At 37.9% G+C, this 18,911-nt stretch overlaps 1 protein-coding gene across 1 annotated transcript in view; it reads right to left on the bottom strand.

Annotated features, from left to right (window-relative positions):
- The window catches only part of LOC109238516 (two pore calcium channel protein 1A), a 35,397-nt gene that overhangs the window by 5,528 nt on the left and 10,958 nt on the right, over positions 1 to 18,911 (bottom strand). The window contains exons 8-17 of the mRNA XM_019404991.1: positions 18,605 to 18,710; positions 18,392 to 18,469; positions 17,135 to 17,196; positions 7,927 to 7,999; positions 6,515 to 6,580; positions 6,295 to 6,438; positions 5,380 to 5,437; positions 3,523 to 3,630; positions 2,375 to 2,438; positions 307 to 475 (exon numbers count right to left, since the gene is read on the bottom strand). Of these exons, the coding sequence (XP_019260536.1) occupies positions 307 to 475; positions 2,375 to 2,438; positions 3,523 to 3,630; positions 5,380 to 5,437; positions 6,295 to 6,438; positions 6,515 to 6,580; positions 7,927 to 7,999; positions 17,135 to 17,196; positions 18,392 to 18,469; positions 18,605 to 18,710 (928 nt within the window). The remainder of the gene's footprint in view (positions 1 to 306; positions 476 to 2,374; positions 2,439 to 3,522; positions 3,631 to 5,379; positions 5,438 to 6,294; positions 6,439 to 6,514; positions 6,581 to 7,926; positions 8,000 to 17,134; positions 17,197 to 18,391; positions 18,470 to 18,604; positions 18,711 to 18,911) is intronic.

The raw sequence follows: 18,911 nt of genomic DNA, 5'->3' as shown, positions 1-18,911 counted from the left end.
TAGGAAAATAGTAGACACACAATACTGTAATATCAATAAAGAAAATGACGAGGAAAAGATATTTCAGTTTCTTGTATGACGCCATATTGACTAAGATCTGCACCCAAAGGCAAACTAACAGAGAAAAAGTCAATTTAAGGACAACGAGGTCTACTTCAGAAAGATTAAAGACAGAGTTCACCATTACTTCAGGACAAATTTTTTGAAAGCTACTTCATTTAATAAGCAGAAAATGAGAGGAATGAAATCCTAATGGAGTGATTAGCATAGTAATAGGCTAATAGCAATAAAAGAAGTCAAATGTACCTGTAAACCAAGAGAGCAATAAAAGCATAAGATGCAGAATATGGTCCCCAAGTATGGCACCAGACTTGGTATAAGGGTCAAAAATGTGGCAACAAAAGCACGATAGCGCTCAACGTGCATCAAGAGTCTTATTAATCGTAACATTCTTGCGATAAGAAGATATCGAATCCTGTAAGAAACATAGTTGTCAGCACACAGAAGCATTTAGTCTAACCATAAGACAGGAGCGGTAAATTGTAAAGCATCAGAAAGAAAAGACACGGAGTAAACTGTGCAAACATATTCCTGTTTAGTGTAAGCACCCAATAGTGGGTTTCTCATTCTCTTGCGGTGACACACATTCTATGTACAAAAACATACTCTAAAAGTTTGACGATGCTATAATCTTAGGCAATCACATGAAGATGTGAATGTGCATTATACTAGGACTTGTGACCACTGTAAGTACTCAAAAGTACATATTTCATTCTTTTACAGTTTCAAACATTCTAAGTTAATTAAAATACTCTAAACTTGACAATGCTAGAATCTCAAGCAATCACATGAAAATGTAATTTAGAACATAGGATATAAACTTTTGATTTCCTTCCAGCTAATGTATCATTCTCGTGAACTATTTTGATTTTCCGTCCTCCTTGTAAGACCTAAGCTAAATTTCCTCATTGCTGGGATGCAAAACATGCTCAACCTACTTGTGAAAATAAAAAAACTTTTTATTGACTTATTAACAATGTACAAGAGGTGTTCCTTATATGGGAGTCTTAGGTTATGTATCCTATGGTAATTAATCCCAATACTAATAAGGTAAGCAAAATATTCTATAATTACATGTGGAATATCCTTTAGAATATTTTATATGATTTCCTTATTCAAGTATAACGAATCTAGATGTGTATGAATCACAAACATATTCATTTGGTATTCTAACATGTCCCCTCAAACTCAAAGTGGGGAAACCAGCTTGACTTTACTTATTTTGAAAATATAGACAGGTGACCCTGGAATCACGCTGGAATAGTACACGATCATCAGAGGAAAAGCAGTACGAGAACTCTTTCCTTGGAGAGCCGTGGGTAACTGCACAGCTCGAAAGAAAGTGCTTCTTGCACTACGCAGAGAGAGGAATCTATTCTCAATCACAGAAAAGAGATTTGGGGTTGAAAATCTCCAAAAAATTATCAAAGAAAGTTGAATTAACAGGACAATGACAGGAATTTTGAATTTTAGATGAGGGCGTCGGTTGCGCAAAAAGTAGCAACATCGGTCACCCCTTATCGGTTGTTGGAGATAGGAGCACTGGTTGCCGGAGAGAGGAGCATCATCAGGCACCAAAAGTAAATAAAAGAAGAAAACATTGGCTCAACGGGCGGCACACATTGGTCGGTACGGCCCGCTGGTAGCGGAAGCTATTTGAGTCTCTACCAAGATCGTAAGCTCTAATACCATGTGAAAATAGAAGAACTTTTGATTGACTTATTAACAATGTCCAAGATGTGCTCCTTATTAAGGGTCATGGGCATGTATAACATGGTAGGTAATCAATCCCTATATAATAAGGTAAGTAATATATATCGAATATCCAAAAGTATCTTTTTGAATATTCTATAAGATTTCCTATATATAAACGTGTATGAATCTAGAAACAGATTCGTTTAATATTCTGACACCACTCATCCTCCTTCTAGAGACCATAAAAAGCAAATAATGTTATTAAGATCAATGCACGTTCACTATCATTAGAAGCAAAGGTTATACAAGCTGCAAAAGGATAATTAAGAATTTTTCTAATCATTCTCTAGCTACAACACCTAAATCTTATTAATACCTCACTTTAAGAGTAGCATACAGACCACAGCACATAGAAAGAAAAATCAAAACTCCATCCTATTGAGGAAGAAAAACAGCAATCAAATCATGGAGACAAGCATCTATTTCAGTGCCTCCAAAAAGTCTTTCGCTTGTACATGGTAATATATTCAGAAAAATAATTAAAGTACTCAAGAAATGCCAGAATTGCAAGAGTAGAAAATTTGGCAGTCCCTGCAATATTTGCTATAGAGGCCTTTACCATTCTCCGTTGGACAAGAAAGTCAGACCATCAGGGGCTACAAAAGTAGTTGTTTCTCCAATAACTGTGAAAATTGAATTCATCCATAAAATGAGTTAGAACCAGTAAAAGCAGAGAAAATGATTTTGCAATCCCACTATGTCCATAGAAGTGAGAAGTGCCAATTAATGCAAAGAACTTCACAAACCGTAGCACTGATGAATGAGTTCACATAATTATACGTGTTTATTAGAAAATAAGATTATTCTTGAACAGCCAGACTCCACAGAAGTATTGGCAGTGGTGCACCATATTTTAGCAAAACGACAAACAAACCTCTAATAAATGAATTCAAATCATGGAAGTGTGCATATCTTTCAAGTAAGACACAGTACTTCACATAAACTGCCATTTCCCAACATGACAAAATTGTATCCTATCTTTCGATTGAGTTTTTCTCTTCGGGTGGGCTGATGGGTCCACAAGCAAGGTATATCACCAATAACCATCCAAGTAACTACTTCATTTGAGAGTTGTGAAGTCCTAGTAAATTAAAAGCTATAGAGGATCTCTTATCTCTTGTCTTTTCTCTATCCTTGACATAATATGCGTGAAGATATGATGCCTGGCCTTAACTCAACCCCAAAATCTAGCTCTTGAGGGGAGGATTGCCCCACACCACAACCACAACCCATTTATTCAATCAATGTGGGACTTAATGCTCCCCTATACCCTCAGGACTCAATTGGAGCATGGATTACCGGGGGGAGGGAAGGGGGGAGAGGGACCAACATAATGAAACACAACAACAGGGATCAATGGGCCTGGCTTTGATACCATGATAAGAAAATGGGCCTTGGACCTAACTCAACCTGAAAAGCTAGCTCATAATGTGAGGATTGCCCAAGACCATAGTCACAACCCATTCCCTCAACCAATGTGGGACTTAAAGAAACTGAAGCATTATCAAACAAAGGTGTAGTAATATAGTGCATTTCAAAAGACACTTTCAGATACAGCCTTACATATGTTATAAACTGAATATGAATAGAGATCAAGGAAATAAAACTATGAGCCAAACAATTTGAAATGTCAATACAAGTGCTACTGCAGTACTTGATATATAATTTAATTAAGAGAAATCAGGGTTTAAAACATTTGAAACCTACCAATGACCCAAGTGACGACAAAATCAAATCGATTTTGACCATCCCTCCAATAGTTCTCAAAACCGTAAGTATACACTTTTAGTGCCATCTCAATAACATACAGCCAGCCTGTGCAACAAAGTAGAAAATGGTAAAATCCCAAATATGCTTAACTCAAAGAAGTAAGCATTGCACCACAATTTTAAGATGAGGGTCTATGAAGAACAATACGCCTGTAAATTTGAAAATAATGTTTTGAAGTCAAAGGGGCACCATCAAAATGATAGCAGAAGAAATCTAAATATTCTTATTAATTACTCCAAGTGTACAAGATCATTACGCATTAAATTGACTGTAGAGGACAACTGCCAAGTCTAAGGAAAAGAAGACAAAGTATCTAGGTCTTTAATACCAACACACTTACCCTTTCCCTAATATCCTTATACCTTAAGAGAAATTTCATTTGTCTTTCCAAGTTCTAAGCAGGCACAGAACGGCATAACCTCTACATGGTACTCTGAGTTATAAGTAGGATTATTTGGTGGTCAAAAGAATGTAAAACTTGCTTCGGCTACAAGAATATAAAGAAGTTCAGATGCAACAAGAGACTGCCTAAAGAAGTGAATAACTGTTGCTTATTTGCAGATAGAGAGAAAACAAAAACTCCTTGACAGAAAAAAATGACTAGCGAGGTCTCTTTTCGCCAATCTTTTGGGTAATAAAGACATCAACATAATTTTTTTATGAAACTTTCTAGAAACCTTTTGTTGGGTATGATCATGGCAGGTAGACAATGAAACTTTTTCAGAATAAAGAAATGGGCCACTTTCAGTATAGCAAGTTTTACGCTCTTTTGTACTTTGCTATATTGCCGAACTTACTGGTGTCTTGCGCTTTTTTATGATTTCTTTTTAAAATGGTACTCCCTCCATCCCAATATATGTGTCGTACTTTCCTTTTTCAAGTAACATAAATGCGTATTTGAACAAAAATCCCAAGCAGTGTAACGGGGATTCGAACCTGGGTCCTCCAGGTTTTTCTCTCATACGTCTCAACTAGTTGGTGCTTCATGTGTAAACACTCGGGAGAGGACGTGGATCATCTCTTACTACATTGTCAGGTAGCGTCACGTCTGTGGTGGGAGCTTTTTAGATGGTTCGTACAATGGATCATGCTGGGTACTGTGAAGGATGCTTTACTCAGTTGGGCCTTTAGAGGACGAAGAGAAGACGCCAGGTATGGGATTTTGCTCCATTAGCACTTATGTAGATCGTATGGAGGGAAAGAAATAGGTGAACGGAAAGAGCATGATTTTGTACAGCTGAGGGATAGCCTCCTACTCTAATGTCTTTTTGATGAAATTATGAGCTTCCTATCTGTATAGAAGACTTGGTGTGTCTAGTAGAGAACCATATCTTTCTGTAGATTCTCTACTTTTTGGTATACTTCTTGCATACAAAAGCTTTTCCATTATTAAAAGAAAAAGTATAAATAAAAAAAAGGGTTGATGCACTCTTAAGTAAGGATCTAACAATATTGAAGTCAAATCTCAAGAACTTAAAGAAGTCCTCAAATTCAACAGAAAGAACTGTTAGGGCAAGAAAAAGTTTTAACATTTGAAATATCAAATAAAAACGCAAAATACAACCAGCACAATTCAAAAGCCATATATTTATATCTCTGCCTAACAATGAAACCTCTACTAGGTATGGTAATTGACGTGAACGGCAACAAGAGTGCTTACCACTGACATAAAACCATCTGGATAACTTTCTACCTAATGGGGTCAAACTATAACCACAATCTCATGAATGAAAAAAGAATATCTAATTTCTAGAAATATTGGTACCAAGCCCTGAAATTCATTATGCGACTTACCAAAGGTGAACTCCACCTTCTGCCAAAAGGTTTGACCTGAGTTGTTCTGTATATCAAGCTAGAATACACCACCAGAAAAAGTCAGTGAGATTCATCCTGAACTTAGAAAATATGTAACCAAAAACAATGAGAAAAGAACAGGATATTTCTTCAGTCGTTAGTCCTTGTCTCATGTATTATACATACAAGCACAAAACTCACCACCCAAACAAAAGCTTTACTCATTGACATCCATGAAAGAAAAAAAAGCTGAAACCATCACAATATCATAGCATATGAGGATCTTGTCTTTTTTTTTTTGGGGGGGGTGAGAATGTTGACACTTTCCCCAAAAGCACTAGACAGTAAACAAAGCACCGTATCAAAAGCACTAGACAGTAAACAAAGCAGGAAAAGTTCCTCGGTTGTTCAGGATCAATATTCAGCTGCATGTTTGATGGAATCAGGAGGTACTCATTCTTATAAACAGGGGAAGGATGCCACCAGGCGGAGCTACCCTTGTCCAAGGGGAGTCAATTGACACCCTTCGCCGGAAATTTACACTATATAGATAGGTCAGATCTTTTTTATGTATGTATACCATATGTTGAATCCCTGGGCTTCTTTGTGTGTTTACTTCTTTATCTTTTGAATCCCCTTAATTTCCTAGCTCCGCCACTGGACGCCACACTAAAGCTTAATTCAAGATCACAATTGTAACAATTAGGGTGGTAGCTAGTTAAGACTAGTTTGGGGGATCAGTTTACTTATTAGACATGATTGTTGAACAATTAACAGATTAGATACTAAAAGGAGTTAATATCACTTCACAAGTTCAAATACCACTAACAGATCTATATGCTGCGGCTACTTTTGCAAATATTATTTATTTGCATCCAAAATCCAATTAGAGATTGTACAGAGTTTGATTCATACCGTAGTTTCAATAATAACAGCAACAAGATTGACAAGGAGAACGAACACTATTATGTACTCAAACGTAGCTCCACGGACGAAGCCTCTCAACTTCTCTGATGCTGGTGAATGATAGAAATTTGGACATGCTTCAAAGATTGGCAGCTGCAATAAAAAACAGAACATGAAGGATTCTCTGGTGTCACCTTCAAACTGTAACCAAAAGGGTAAATGGACTCACTGAATCTTCTTTCTGAAATCTTAGTCCAATGGCAGTGCACAGATCAGCAAATTCATCCAAATTTATCTGCATTTGAAAGAGAGGAGTTTATGAGAAGTGTAAGAACAAAAATGAAGATGAAATTTGGTGATTAAGAATAGACTTCTTTCAAGGAAAGGATCTAATCCTATAATTCAGACACCCATCTGGTTCCATGCATAAATATGAGAAACTTGAAGTTCTTAAACTTAAGAAGATCTAACAACTTGAAATCGTAAGGTACTAGACAGATGTGCTTATTGCTTAACATCAAGCTCTGGTGCTAAGTCATTCAACTTGATCACCCATTCCGATAACACACCAAGTATTGATAGGATAAACCAAAATTTTGACTTTGAGAAGCGATGGAAAATACGAAATTGGTAGTTTAATCTATCACATAATTTTTCATAATTTAAAGGTAAAACTCAAGTTTGAGACTGAAAAAACTAAGCTAGCGTTTGGACATAGATTCGGCTGAAATTTGAAAAAAGAGTTTTTGAAGTTGTGTTGAAAAATAATTTTTGAAAGCTGAAGTTGTGTTTGGGCATGCATTTTATTTGAAAAAAAAGTTGAAGTTTTGTGAGTGGAAGAAAAAATTTTACCCAAAAAACTGCCCTAAACCGGTTTTTGGGAACTTGAAAATTTTTGAAATTTTTTTCCCCAAAACACGATCATATTTCATAAACAAATAATCTTTTCAAAAAAAAATTAAAATATGAAGTCAAAATCTATGGCCAAACGGGAGCAAATATCAATGACACAAGTTAAAAAAGAAAATTTGTTTTCCATGTAACAATATTCCTGGAAATGTTTGGCAACCCTATTGGGTGGTCAAGATCATCAAGATAAACTGTAACAACGAAAACAAAGCTAAAGCATAACACTAAGACAGGATCTACAGTAGCTGATAGCATTGGCGACAATGAAAAGTTCCACCAACAAGGGCTGTGGTGGAGTGGTAGGTACTCCTTCATCCTTAACCAAAGGTCTCGGGTTCGAACCCTGCATATGGAGTCACCTTTATTAGGAAGCGCTTTACCCTCCAATGTGGGACTTTCCGGCGCGAATCCGGATTAGATCGGACCCCAATGCGGGTACCGGACACTAGGTGGGGAACCCAAAAAAAACAATGAAAAGTTCCGCTAGACCCTTTACAAATGTAATGGGGCATCATTGTCACTATCCAAACGATATATACAGAGAAAAAGGTAGCCAACTCACACTATCAAAATATTTCAAAAATTTCCAAAGAAAATAATTAAAACATAAACTGTTAAAGTCGCTATTCAATTATGAGAACAACTGAAATGTGTACAAATCAAGAGAAATGGAGAATAACGAGAATGAAAGTACCTCACTGTATCAGAGAATTAAAAAAGATTCTTAAGTACCTTAAAGTCACCAGTATCATCCAGCTCACTGAATATTGACTTAAAATCATCTCCTGATATTTTTGGCAACGTCCTAGAGACATTTGAAGATAGTGTGTATCAATGTCTACTGCACTGTGGAAACTTGACTGATGTACGTGGAAGAAAAAGTGCATGACATGGGGTATATTCATGTATCCAAAGAGAAGATAAGATAAATCAATTCAAATGCGGCAGTATCTGAAAATAGGTACAAACAGAATTTTAATTATATCATCCTCAAAGAAAACCAACAGTAACTACTAGTATAAAAAACAGAAGAGTATAGAGGGTAGATTTATTCCTGAGCATCAAATCACTAATCACGACATTGACTGTTCTGCTTATTTTTTTTTTTGCAGAACCCATTTTGGTTTTGTATTTCCGTACATGGATCTGTTTAATAGTATGCTTAATAACAGAAGATTCATTTTCATACCCTTAAGACACTAGCTAAACTTATATCATAGGTGCTCCCAGCTTGCCATGAAACTATTTTAATAACCTAAGGTGCGCTGTCAAAGTGACTTCAAGTTAAAGCGAAGTTTGCTAAACTTCCAAAATGATCGTCAAGTCCACAGCTGATTGTCAAATTACAATGACCAGAGAGAAGCTTAGTCAAAAGGTATGAACTGAATTTTATCTAGAAGAGACTAGCAGCTAATCAACTGTCCTCTTCCTTCTCAGTCTGCTAGCTCACAACCAGGATCAGCTTTCACAATTCAGATCAGGCATTGCTGTTTCACTAGTGTCCCCTTGGCTAGTAATACAGAAATGATTACAAAATATGAACTAGCTGTATCACAAGCTAAATCCTGGGAAGCAAACTGACACATGTAGTTGCATGTACTAGTACATGAACAACCAGCAATTTACACGTGAACCATCAAATACAAGTTTTTAGAAATGCCTTTTTTTTGTTGCACTCCTAAAGTATATTAGTATCAAAATTTGAATATTCCTTTCTCTCAGTTAAATGGAAGAGAAGATATATCAAAATTTGAATATCCTTTTCTCTCAGATAAATAGAAGACATTTGAAGGGGAGCCTTGATGTGACTGGTAAAGTAGCTGCCATGTGACCAGAAGGTCACGAGTTCGAGCCGTGGAAACAGCCTCTTGCAGAAATGCAGGGTAAGGCTGCGTACAATAGACCCTTGTGGTCCGACCCTTCCCCGGACCCCGCGCATAGTGGGAGCTTAGTGCACCGGGCCTTTATTCTTTCTTTTTATAAAACTTAAAGGTAAAGGTTTCTTTTATTTTCTTGCTCAATTGACCTTGCAACAACAAATGGAAGAAGGTCTACTCACGTAACCACTACTTAGAAGCGAGAAAATCTTCATATGGTCATACGTTGAAATTCCAATTCGTGGGAATGTCCCAAGCACCTTTACCGAAACACTTCTCTGTCCTACTTTCTAGGACTGAAGAATAACCTTTTCGGGTGTGATTCTCCACCGGAATTCACCCCCTCACCTACTGTGATTATTGTTTAAACCCCAATCGTGTTATTCTATTAATATGGATAGTGACAGGATTTATTATCATGCTGGTTTTAAATCCTTTGACATTACGAAAAATTGTTCTAGCTCTGAAGTTTGGTTCGAATGGGTTGAACGTAGCAGGAAACTAGCAGGAACCTGATGAGGAAAGCAACTTTAAGCCTTAAAGTCATGAAGTGGGTCGTAGAGGTATTTAATGTGGCCACAAAGGAGCATGGCAGGGCAATAAGGAGGTGGAATATGAAAGATCACTATGCAGAATTTTATTGCACTCTTAAATACAATGAACATGGAAGGTACATCAGTTTCATTGCTGTACAGGGGCAGCAGGTCTGTCATTATTACACCAGAAGTTACATTAAAGGCAGGGTGGGAAATAATAGCTCAAAAGATACAAAGGTTCATAAATGTCCCAGAAGAAGAGAAGAATGTCCATATTGTCAGAAATCCAGGAGTCGTCCTACAACGAAGTAATCAGAACCAGTAGATGGCCATCAGAAGGGACAAAATCTTCTCCGATCAAATCCAACAATTCCAAAGTCATCATCCCTGGGGTTCAGAATTATCATATAAAGATGTGCTGAGAAGGTGCATAGTTGGAAAAGTTCTGACTCCTGTGAAGGAGACTCCAACTCTGAATGATATTAGGAGATGGGCCTGTAACACATGGAAATCTACCTTTGGTGTAAATGTGTACGAGATGAACGATTCTCAGTTCTTGTTTGAACTGCCTTCAACGAAGGATGCAGAACATGTTCTTAAGGGTGAATGGCATTGGAAGAAGACCAAAGTGATCCCTTGAATAGTGGAAACCTACTACTGGTTGTTGGCCCGAAGAGGTGGAGCGTAATTGGTTTGGATTAGGCTCCTAGGTCTTCCCATTAACCTCTGGTCACCGAAAGTTTTCAAAGCAATAGGTGATCAATGTGGCGGTTGGATTGAAACTGAGGAGGAGACAACACTAAAAAACCATTTACACTGGGCTAGAATCAAAGTGAAGGGAGATGGAAGTAAGGTTCCGAGATTTATACAGGTGGACAGCAATGGGTATCTATACAAAATTCCTGTATGGTATGAAGTCCCGGCGACAAGTGATGGCTGCTTCGATTGCCAGTGTAGATGGGAGGAGAGAAGATCTGCTAGTTAATAGGGGTAGCCTGGAAGATGGGACTTATTCGGCGCAGCAATACCTAGGTCACGTGGGCACATCGAATGAAGGGGAGAATTTTAAAAATCTTACTCATGTGCCTGAGTCACGTGAGGTGGATGCTGAATTCTTTAAACAAAAAGAAGTTCTGGGCCACAAACAATTAATTCGTGTGGGCCCAATTATGACAGATCCATCAATTGATTCTAGGTGCAAAGGCCCAACCCTAGTTGAGGAATTAATTAGTGTGGGTCCCAATTCTTTTAATTCTTTTGACCCTTTATTGCAGATGCAGATCCAAGAATTTGAGGGACCACATGTGGCTATCTCTAAAGGCCCAACTGATGAGGATTCTAATGGCCCAACTGCGAAAGACTCTAATGGGCCTATTATTAATAACCTAATAGACATGAGGCTCTCTAATGGGCCTATTATTAATAACCTAATAGACATGAGGCAAATTTCTGGACCTCAAATGCCATCTTTAGAAGCATCGATGTTTCTGTCTTCGAAGGAGCAGAAGAAAGAGATGAAGGAAGACCATTATGATCCTATGCTTTTGGAACTCAATTATTCTTCTCCTTCTAAAGTCTCTACTATGGGCATCGAAGAGGACTTGGCTCAGGTTCCTCTAATCTTGCACTCGGTCCAAGAAGGTCAACTCATTAAAGAAGGGGATTCTTTGCATTCGGATGATAGTAGCAAACAATTGGTTATTTTTGGGATCCATCTGCATGTATTGATGAAGAAGCTATTCCAATTGACATGCAAATTCAAAGGGCGGAAGAAGAAGCTTCACTGTGGGTGCATATGAATGTTCTCAAACTAAGTAAGCAATTTGGAGTTGATTTTGAAGGATGTGAAGGGGATGCCATGTCTTTATTCATGAAGATTGACAGTAGAAGGCATAAGAAGATGGAAGATATCACTACCCAAAGCAACACTGCAATTAAACCAAAAGGTCAGGAGCAATTAGAGAGGTTAAAATCAGGCATTAAATATAGGGAGAATTACATCCTCACTTGGCCCAATAACCCATCAGAAAATGGCCCATGTTTGAAGCCCTTACCCAGTATAGCCCAGGTTGTACATAATCTGAAAATTAATTTTCGCCAGTTAGTCCACCCCTTATTTCTTTGTTCCCCTTTTTTCTTCGTTCTTCTTCTCCGTCCCATGTCAGCCTTTACACCACAAAATTTCTCTACTATTGTTATTCTCCTTCAATTCTTTTCTGGATTTCAATGGTTAACTAAGGATTTGAAAAATAAAATTCACCATTACAAGTGGTTCGAAGATTCGATTTCAGAAATTGAGTTTTCCGATTTGTTAGAGGATGCCCAAGGAAGAAGAAGAACACGTGAAGCTCCATTGATAGAATTCATTTGTATAATAATGTATAATATTGTATAAATAGTATATAATAGTGTATAAACACAACTTATACACTATTATATCCAAGGTTGATACATTATTTACACGTATTTGGTGAATTTCTCGCATCTTCTTCTTCTTCTCATTCTTCTTATACACCTATATACATAGTGTATCAAGAATATTTTCACTCTGTGATTATACATCTTTATACACTTTTATACAACTATATACATATTGTACCTCTTTGTATAAAAGTGTATAAGCATCGCTAACGAAATTTTTGTACGATTTTCACTTGCAATTCTTGTATAAAACTAGTCCAAATCTCCAGCAAATAATTTCAAACTTTGTATACAACCTACTTAGACTATTTCTAATAAGTTCAAACAATACCCACTACAAATTTCTCACAAAATCATAATCGAAATTTAACAAGATTAGCATTAAAGGAGATGAGATTTTAGGTTTCTCGCGTCTGTTTTTGCGTTTTGTAGTTGTGATAGGTATGTATAAACCTGAAGATATACAAAATTTAAAAAAAAAAAAAACAGAGAAGTATTGGTTATGGAAGAAGGCACGAATGAGTGTTGACTGAGTGGGGAACTAATTTTTCTTTTCAGTTTTGTTTGCATATGATTCTTTTTCATTAATTAAATTAAATATTTATGGGTGAAAAATGAGGAGAGAGCTACAATAGGAATAGGTAGGAATAAATGAGGTTGTTGTAATTAGAGGGAATGAGAAAAGAAAAGATCTTATTGATATTTGGCTACACATTTGCAAACTTGTAACTGGGCTAAAATAGTGCAAGGTCAACTTATGGAGTGCATTATTCCGTAATTTTGTCTTAAATATAAAGATGGGCAAGCTAGGGTCAGGGGGAGAGGCACCCTCAAAGTTGATTAATGAAGATCAACATGCTGTCATGGAACGTGTGGGGATTGAATGATGGGGAGAAAAGGGGACTTATTAAAACTGCTCGGATGTGATGCGTAGTTCTTCAACAAACAAAGATAGAAGGTGATATATCTGGTGTTGCCAGACACTTATGGGGGAGTAGATGGGTGGATTTTGTCAATCTTGAAGCCATTGGTACTAGTGGGGGAATTCTTATCATGTGGGATAAAAGGATATTAGAAGGGGAGTTGATTATTTCTGGAATTCAGAGTATCATTGACTGCAATAGACCAAGATTTCTCATGGTTCATCACAGGGGTATATGCCTCAAATTCCAGAATTGAGAGGCAAGACTTATGGTGGGAGTTGGTAGGCTCAAGAGGACTTTGCAATGGGCCATGGGTAGTATGTGGGGATTTCAACACAACCAAACACTCAAATGAAAGAAGCAACAATCACCGTCTCACCAGAGCTATGAGAGATTTCTCTGACGCAATCAATGATCTACAGTTAGTAGATCCACCACTTTTTGGGGGTTCCTTCACTTGGAACAAAGGGAATAATCAGGGGATTGCTTCGAGAATTGATAGATTTTTGTTTTCCATTGAATGGAATGAAAACTTTAGGAATATTAGACAGTCTACTATGCCAAGAATCACTTCTGACCATTGTCCTATTAAGCTAACTTGTGGCGATTGGGAACAAAGGAAACCATCATACTTTGAATTTGCAAATTGGTGGTTGGAGGTTGATGGCTTCAAAGAACTGGTTAAAGCCTGGTAGTTATCTTTTGCAGTACAAGGACACCCAGACTTTATTTTAGCAACAAAGCTGAAACTCTTTTTTTTTTTGATTTGCACCGGGTGTCCGAGTCTCTTAGAGCCCCGACTAATCCCGGGGTGCACAGGCCCTCGGCAAGGAGTTTCCCGCAAGTGCACCACGGTTAATTCAGGTTTTACCCAGTCCGATGGCCCTCAGAAATTGTTTGCACCCAGTGGGTTTCGAACTTGAGACCTTGAAAGGGAGCAAACCCCTTGCTCAAGTCAATTGCCACCAGGCCAACCCCTAAGGGTTACAAAGCTGAAACTCTTGAAAGCTAAACTAAAGGAGTGGAATCCTCCTGGAGGCAAAAATCTAGAATTCTATGGTTAAAGCAGGGTGATAAGAACACAACATTCTTTCACAAGATGGCCAATGCACATAGGAGATTCAACACCATAGACAAGTTGGAGATTAATGGGATTGAAGTCACTGATCCAGTAGAAATTAAGGAGAAATCATCTCTTTTTATAAACAGCTATACTCTGAGACAGAAGCTTGGAGGCCTAACATTACTCCTCAGAGTTTTGCTTCAATTACAGATGAGGAGCAAAGTTGGCTAGAGAGACCTTTTGAGGAACAAGAAGTTCTCCATAGTTTAAAGGTATGTGCCATAGACAAAGCGCCAGGTCCTGATGGTTTTTCGATGGGGTTTTTTATTACATGCTGGGATTTTTTGAAGGTCAATATCCTACAAACTGTAGCCAATTTTTACTCCCTGGGAATTTTTCGAGAAGAGTTTAAATGCCAACTACGTGGTGCTTATACCCAAGAAGAGTGGAGCCAAGGAATTAAGAGACTTCGGACCAATCAGTCTGATTGGGGGCATCTACAAGATTATTTTTTTTTTGATGAAGTAATAAGATTCATTAATGGCATCAAGAAGATGCAAGATGATAAGTACAAAAGATGAGTGTTAAAATTATTTCCAAGACTCTAGCAGAAAGACTTAAGAAGGTGGTAGATAAAATTGTGAACAAGCATCAGATGGCTTTTATCAAGGGAAGACAGATCATGGATGCTGCCCTCATAGCTAATGAATGTGTTGATAGTAGACAGAAGGAGAAGAAACCGGGGATCCTATGCAAACTAGATATCGAAAAGGCTTTTGATCATGTTAATTGGAGGTAGCTGATCAACATTCTGAAAGTTATGGGTTTTGGAAATAAATGGCTTAAATGAATCTTTTTTTGTATCAGTACGGTGAAGTTTTCTGTCTTGATTAATGGATCTCCTGAAGGCTTCTTCTCTTCAATGAGGGGTTTAAGGCAAGGAGACCCTCTGTCTCCTTTCCTCTTTATTTTAGCCATGGAAGGGTTGAGTAGCATGATGAGAGCCTCTACAATCAGTGGTTGCTTGAAGGGATTTGAAGTTCAGAACAGAATTAATAGCATGGAGATTTCGCATCTGTTGTATGCAGATGATGCTCTGGTTCTTTGTGATGCTGAATCTGCCCAGCTAATGCATTTGAGGCTGGTTCTCACAGTCTTTGAGGGTATCTCAGGCCTTCATGTTAACTGGAGAAAGAGTATGTTGGTGCCTATTAATGCAGTTCCAAACAGTCCAATTCTAGCTGGCATTCTGGGTTGTGAAGTAGGAAATTTACCAACTAAGTATTTGGGATTATCTTTGGGTTCCAAGAACAAAGCTGCAGATATATGGGAAGGGGTACTTGATAAATGTGAAAAGAGACTTACAAGGTGGAAAGCACAATACTTATCCCTAGGGGGAAGGATCATTTTAGTGAGCTTTGTCCTAGACTCCCTACCCACCTACATCATGTCCTTATTTCCTATCCCAGCCAAAGTAAGGAGAAGAATTGACCAACTGGGAAGGAATTTTATTTGGGAAGGCAACAGAGAGTCCAAAGGCTCCCATCTTGTTAACTGGAACACTCTCATCTCTAGCAAGAGAGCAGGCGGTCTAGGCATTAGAAACTTAAGTTTGCATAACAAGAGTCTCTTAATGAAATGGTTATGGAGATTCAACACTGAGAAGCAAGCCTTATGGAGACAAGTTGTCAACTGCAGGTATGAGCAATCAGGACACTGGAGCACCAAACCAGTGAGAACTCCTTATGGAGTTGGCAATTGGAAAGCCATCAGGAACCTATGGGAGGACTTTACAACAAACACAGGTTTTAGGATAGGAAATGGGAGGATGGTATCATTTTGGCGTGATGATTGGATTGGTCATGGAGCATTGAAAGATCTTTTTCCTGATCTGTTCAATCTCACCACTTCACCTAATGCCACAATAGAAGAAACTTGGAGCTCCCAGGGCTGGAACCGAATTTTCGGAAGGCTTCTCAATGACTGGGAAGTCACTAGAGCTACTGAGATTCTTCTCAAAATGCTAGAAGGTTTTGCAGGATTAAGTGAGGCGGAGGATTCTCTTACATGGAAAGGAGGCAAGGGCTCTAACTTTACAGTCAAGGCAGCATACAACTATCTATCATCCAGAGGGCACCCCAACTATCCTTGGCCTTGGAAAAAGATTTGGAAGATCAAAGCACCACTCAAAGTTATTTGCTTTTCATGGTTAGTGGTAAGAAAAGCCTGCCTCACTCCAGAAATTCTCCAAAGAAGAGGTATTCAGACCAGGTCTACATGCTATCTATGTCAACAGGAAGATGAAACCAATGAGCATCTTTTCTTACATTGTGTTATTACTAAACAACTTTGGCAGCTCTTTATAGCATTAGCTGGTATTGTTTGGGTAATGCCTAAAGACACCATTGGCCTGATATGCAGCTGGAAGTATTAGGGGAAGAACCTGTCACAAGGAATGGTGGAAGATTGTTCCAGCTTGCATATGGTGGACAGTTTGGAAGGAGAGGAATGCAAGATGTTTTGAACGCAAGAGCAGTTCAACACAGAAAATCAAGACTTCTTGTATTTCTCTTTTTCATTTTTGGTGTAAAGAACAGTTGATAGGGGATGTAGAATCACTATTAGACCTTTTTGATTCTCTGTAAGATTTTCAGGGGCTGTACTTGTAAATATTAGATACCAGCCCCGTTTTTTGGGTGCTGAAGAATATAATTGTTACCTTTTTCAAAAAAAAAAAGTTCTATGATGAATGGGGCCACTAAGCATGATGTCTCCGAGAATGCAGCTATTGCCTATTACGGTGTGCGCAGCCTGGACAATATCCTAAGTAAGCCGCTAAATCAATTAAAGCTTCATGCTTAATGGCCGTGGCAACATCGGATTGCTCTCATGCCAGTACTGGAAATGCTGTGTCCCAAAACACAGATTCACTACATTGTCAGCTTGAAAGCTTTACAGCCAACATGTTGATTTGGATTTTATCAAACGGCCTTATCCAGTTCAAGTTGCAACTGTTAGGTCAATTTCAGTTTCAAGGAATGGAAGTATGAGCCACACTATAAGACAATTAATGAGAAGAAGTAGTGTATAGCAGCAGAACTGTACATGTCTGAACGTTACCTGTATTTGTTAAGTTCCTCAAACAGAAGGGTACATTGCTTCTCGTTGAGGTGCCCATTGTTCTGCCAATGTCAAAAGAAGACAACTTTAAAAGGAATGGCAACCACGAGATTTAAGGACACAAAAAACCCTTCCGGAAGAACTTCATAGTAAACCAAAAAAAAAACCTACCTTTTAAATTCTTGACCACAACAGAAATCTATGAAAGTACTTTCTCCTTTTCCATTATCTTCTTTCTATCTTCACCCTTGGTGTTGCTAGCTATGCATACTTACATACAGCTATTCATGTCAAACGGGCCGGACCAAATTTCAGGCTGGTGCATAGCGGGCCGAACTCACTTTTTTGGGTTAAATGTGTTTTACGAATTATTAATAGTAAATCGTAATTTAAACATTTAATGCAGATACCAAAATTTGAAGAAAACGAAGATCTCAAATTTCATTAAATATGAAAAAGTTGAAACTTATAATTACATGAAAGTTGATAGTTAAAATTTGAATTTCATAACACAAACTACAAAAATTTGAAAATAACTACTCTTTCCTACCCGGCCAGGCTAACTCGTATATTGGTCGCTGGTACCAGGCTGGTTCACTTAAAGAGAGGCCCAGATCGGGCCCATTTAAAGACAAATTTGACCAGGCTCTTTATGTATGGCGCCAGACTGATTATGGGTGGAGCTGCCCACTTGACATGAATAACATACACACACACACACACACACACACACACATGTAAACCTGTTTGGAATCATTCAGGTAAGGGGAGCAAGGAGGAAGTATCTTCAAACTCTATTATGTCTTTTAAACACCAATGCAAATTTGATCTACCTGTTTCTGCGTATGAGAATACCAGAAGGTGTTTGTCCTAGTCATCGGAACTGTATCAACTGCCTCTTTCAGTTCTCAATATAATCTATCTTCTAATACTGTAAGTTTTCCCATCACATTAATGGAATTATTACTTTATCAAAAAATATAATCCCTCTTCTTGTTGGTGCTAGATTACGTTCTCTCTAAATTTGATCTGTGAGCAGAAGCAGGCAACTACATACAATATACAAGATGCCTACATAAGATTTGTGAGGGAGAATATTCTTATTAACAACTGTTACTGCCATATTTCTTCTGGAAAAGGAAAGAACAAGGATAGAAGCTTCTCTTCCATGAGTAAAAGGAAGGAAGAGAAGCATATTAAATGCATGTAAACCACAGAAGATTAATTGGAGAACCAGTTGTGACGTGTCCTACTCACGGCTTCATCAATCAAGCTAAATGCTTTCTTCAAAGTCCTTAGCCTCAAACGATCTTTATAAGCCACTTGTTTTACAAGCTACAACCAAAAAAGAATAAATAAATATATACGTGCAAGGTGCAAAATCTACAGGAAAAGTACGTGCTATGGCAAACACTAACATGGTGGCAATTATTTGCAACAGTTTGAAGCAAAAACGATGGAAGACATTACCTCACTTTTGAAGCTATCATACACAACAGCAAGAATTAAGTTGGTAACAAAGTAAACGCCCAATAGCACGTACAGAACAAAAAACAAGCAATACCAACGTGAGTCCCTGAAAGGAAAAATAAATAATACGGGTTTCAACTCAAAAGTTTACATAGAAATAAAAATTAACTCAAAATTTGAGTTTAATAAGAGAAAACACTCAGTAAGAAAGCTGACGATGAGAGAAAGATGTACGTTTCTCAGATTGCTCTCTTGTTATGAAGGTGGGAGACGCTATCTTTGATTGTAACCATAAACATAACCAAAA

Source organism: Nicotiana attenuata, unplaced genomic scaffold, assembly GCF_001879085.1.
Source record: "Nicotiana attenuata strain UT unplaced genomic scaffold, NIATTr2, whole genome shotgun sequence".
NCBI classification, from domain to species: Eukaryota; Viridiplantae; Streptophyta; class Magnoliopsida; order Solanales; family Solanaceae; genus Nicotiana; species Nicotiana attenuata.
This window is presented reverse-complemented; position numbering and strand designations above follow the sequence as displayed.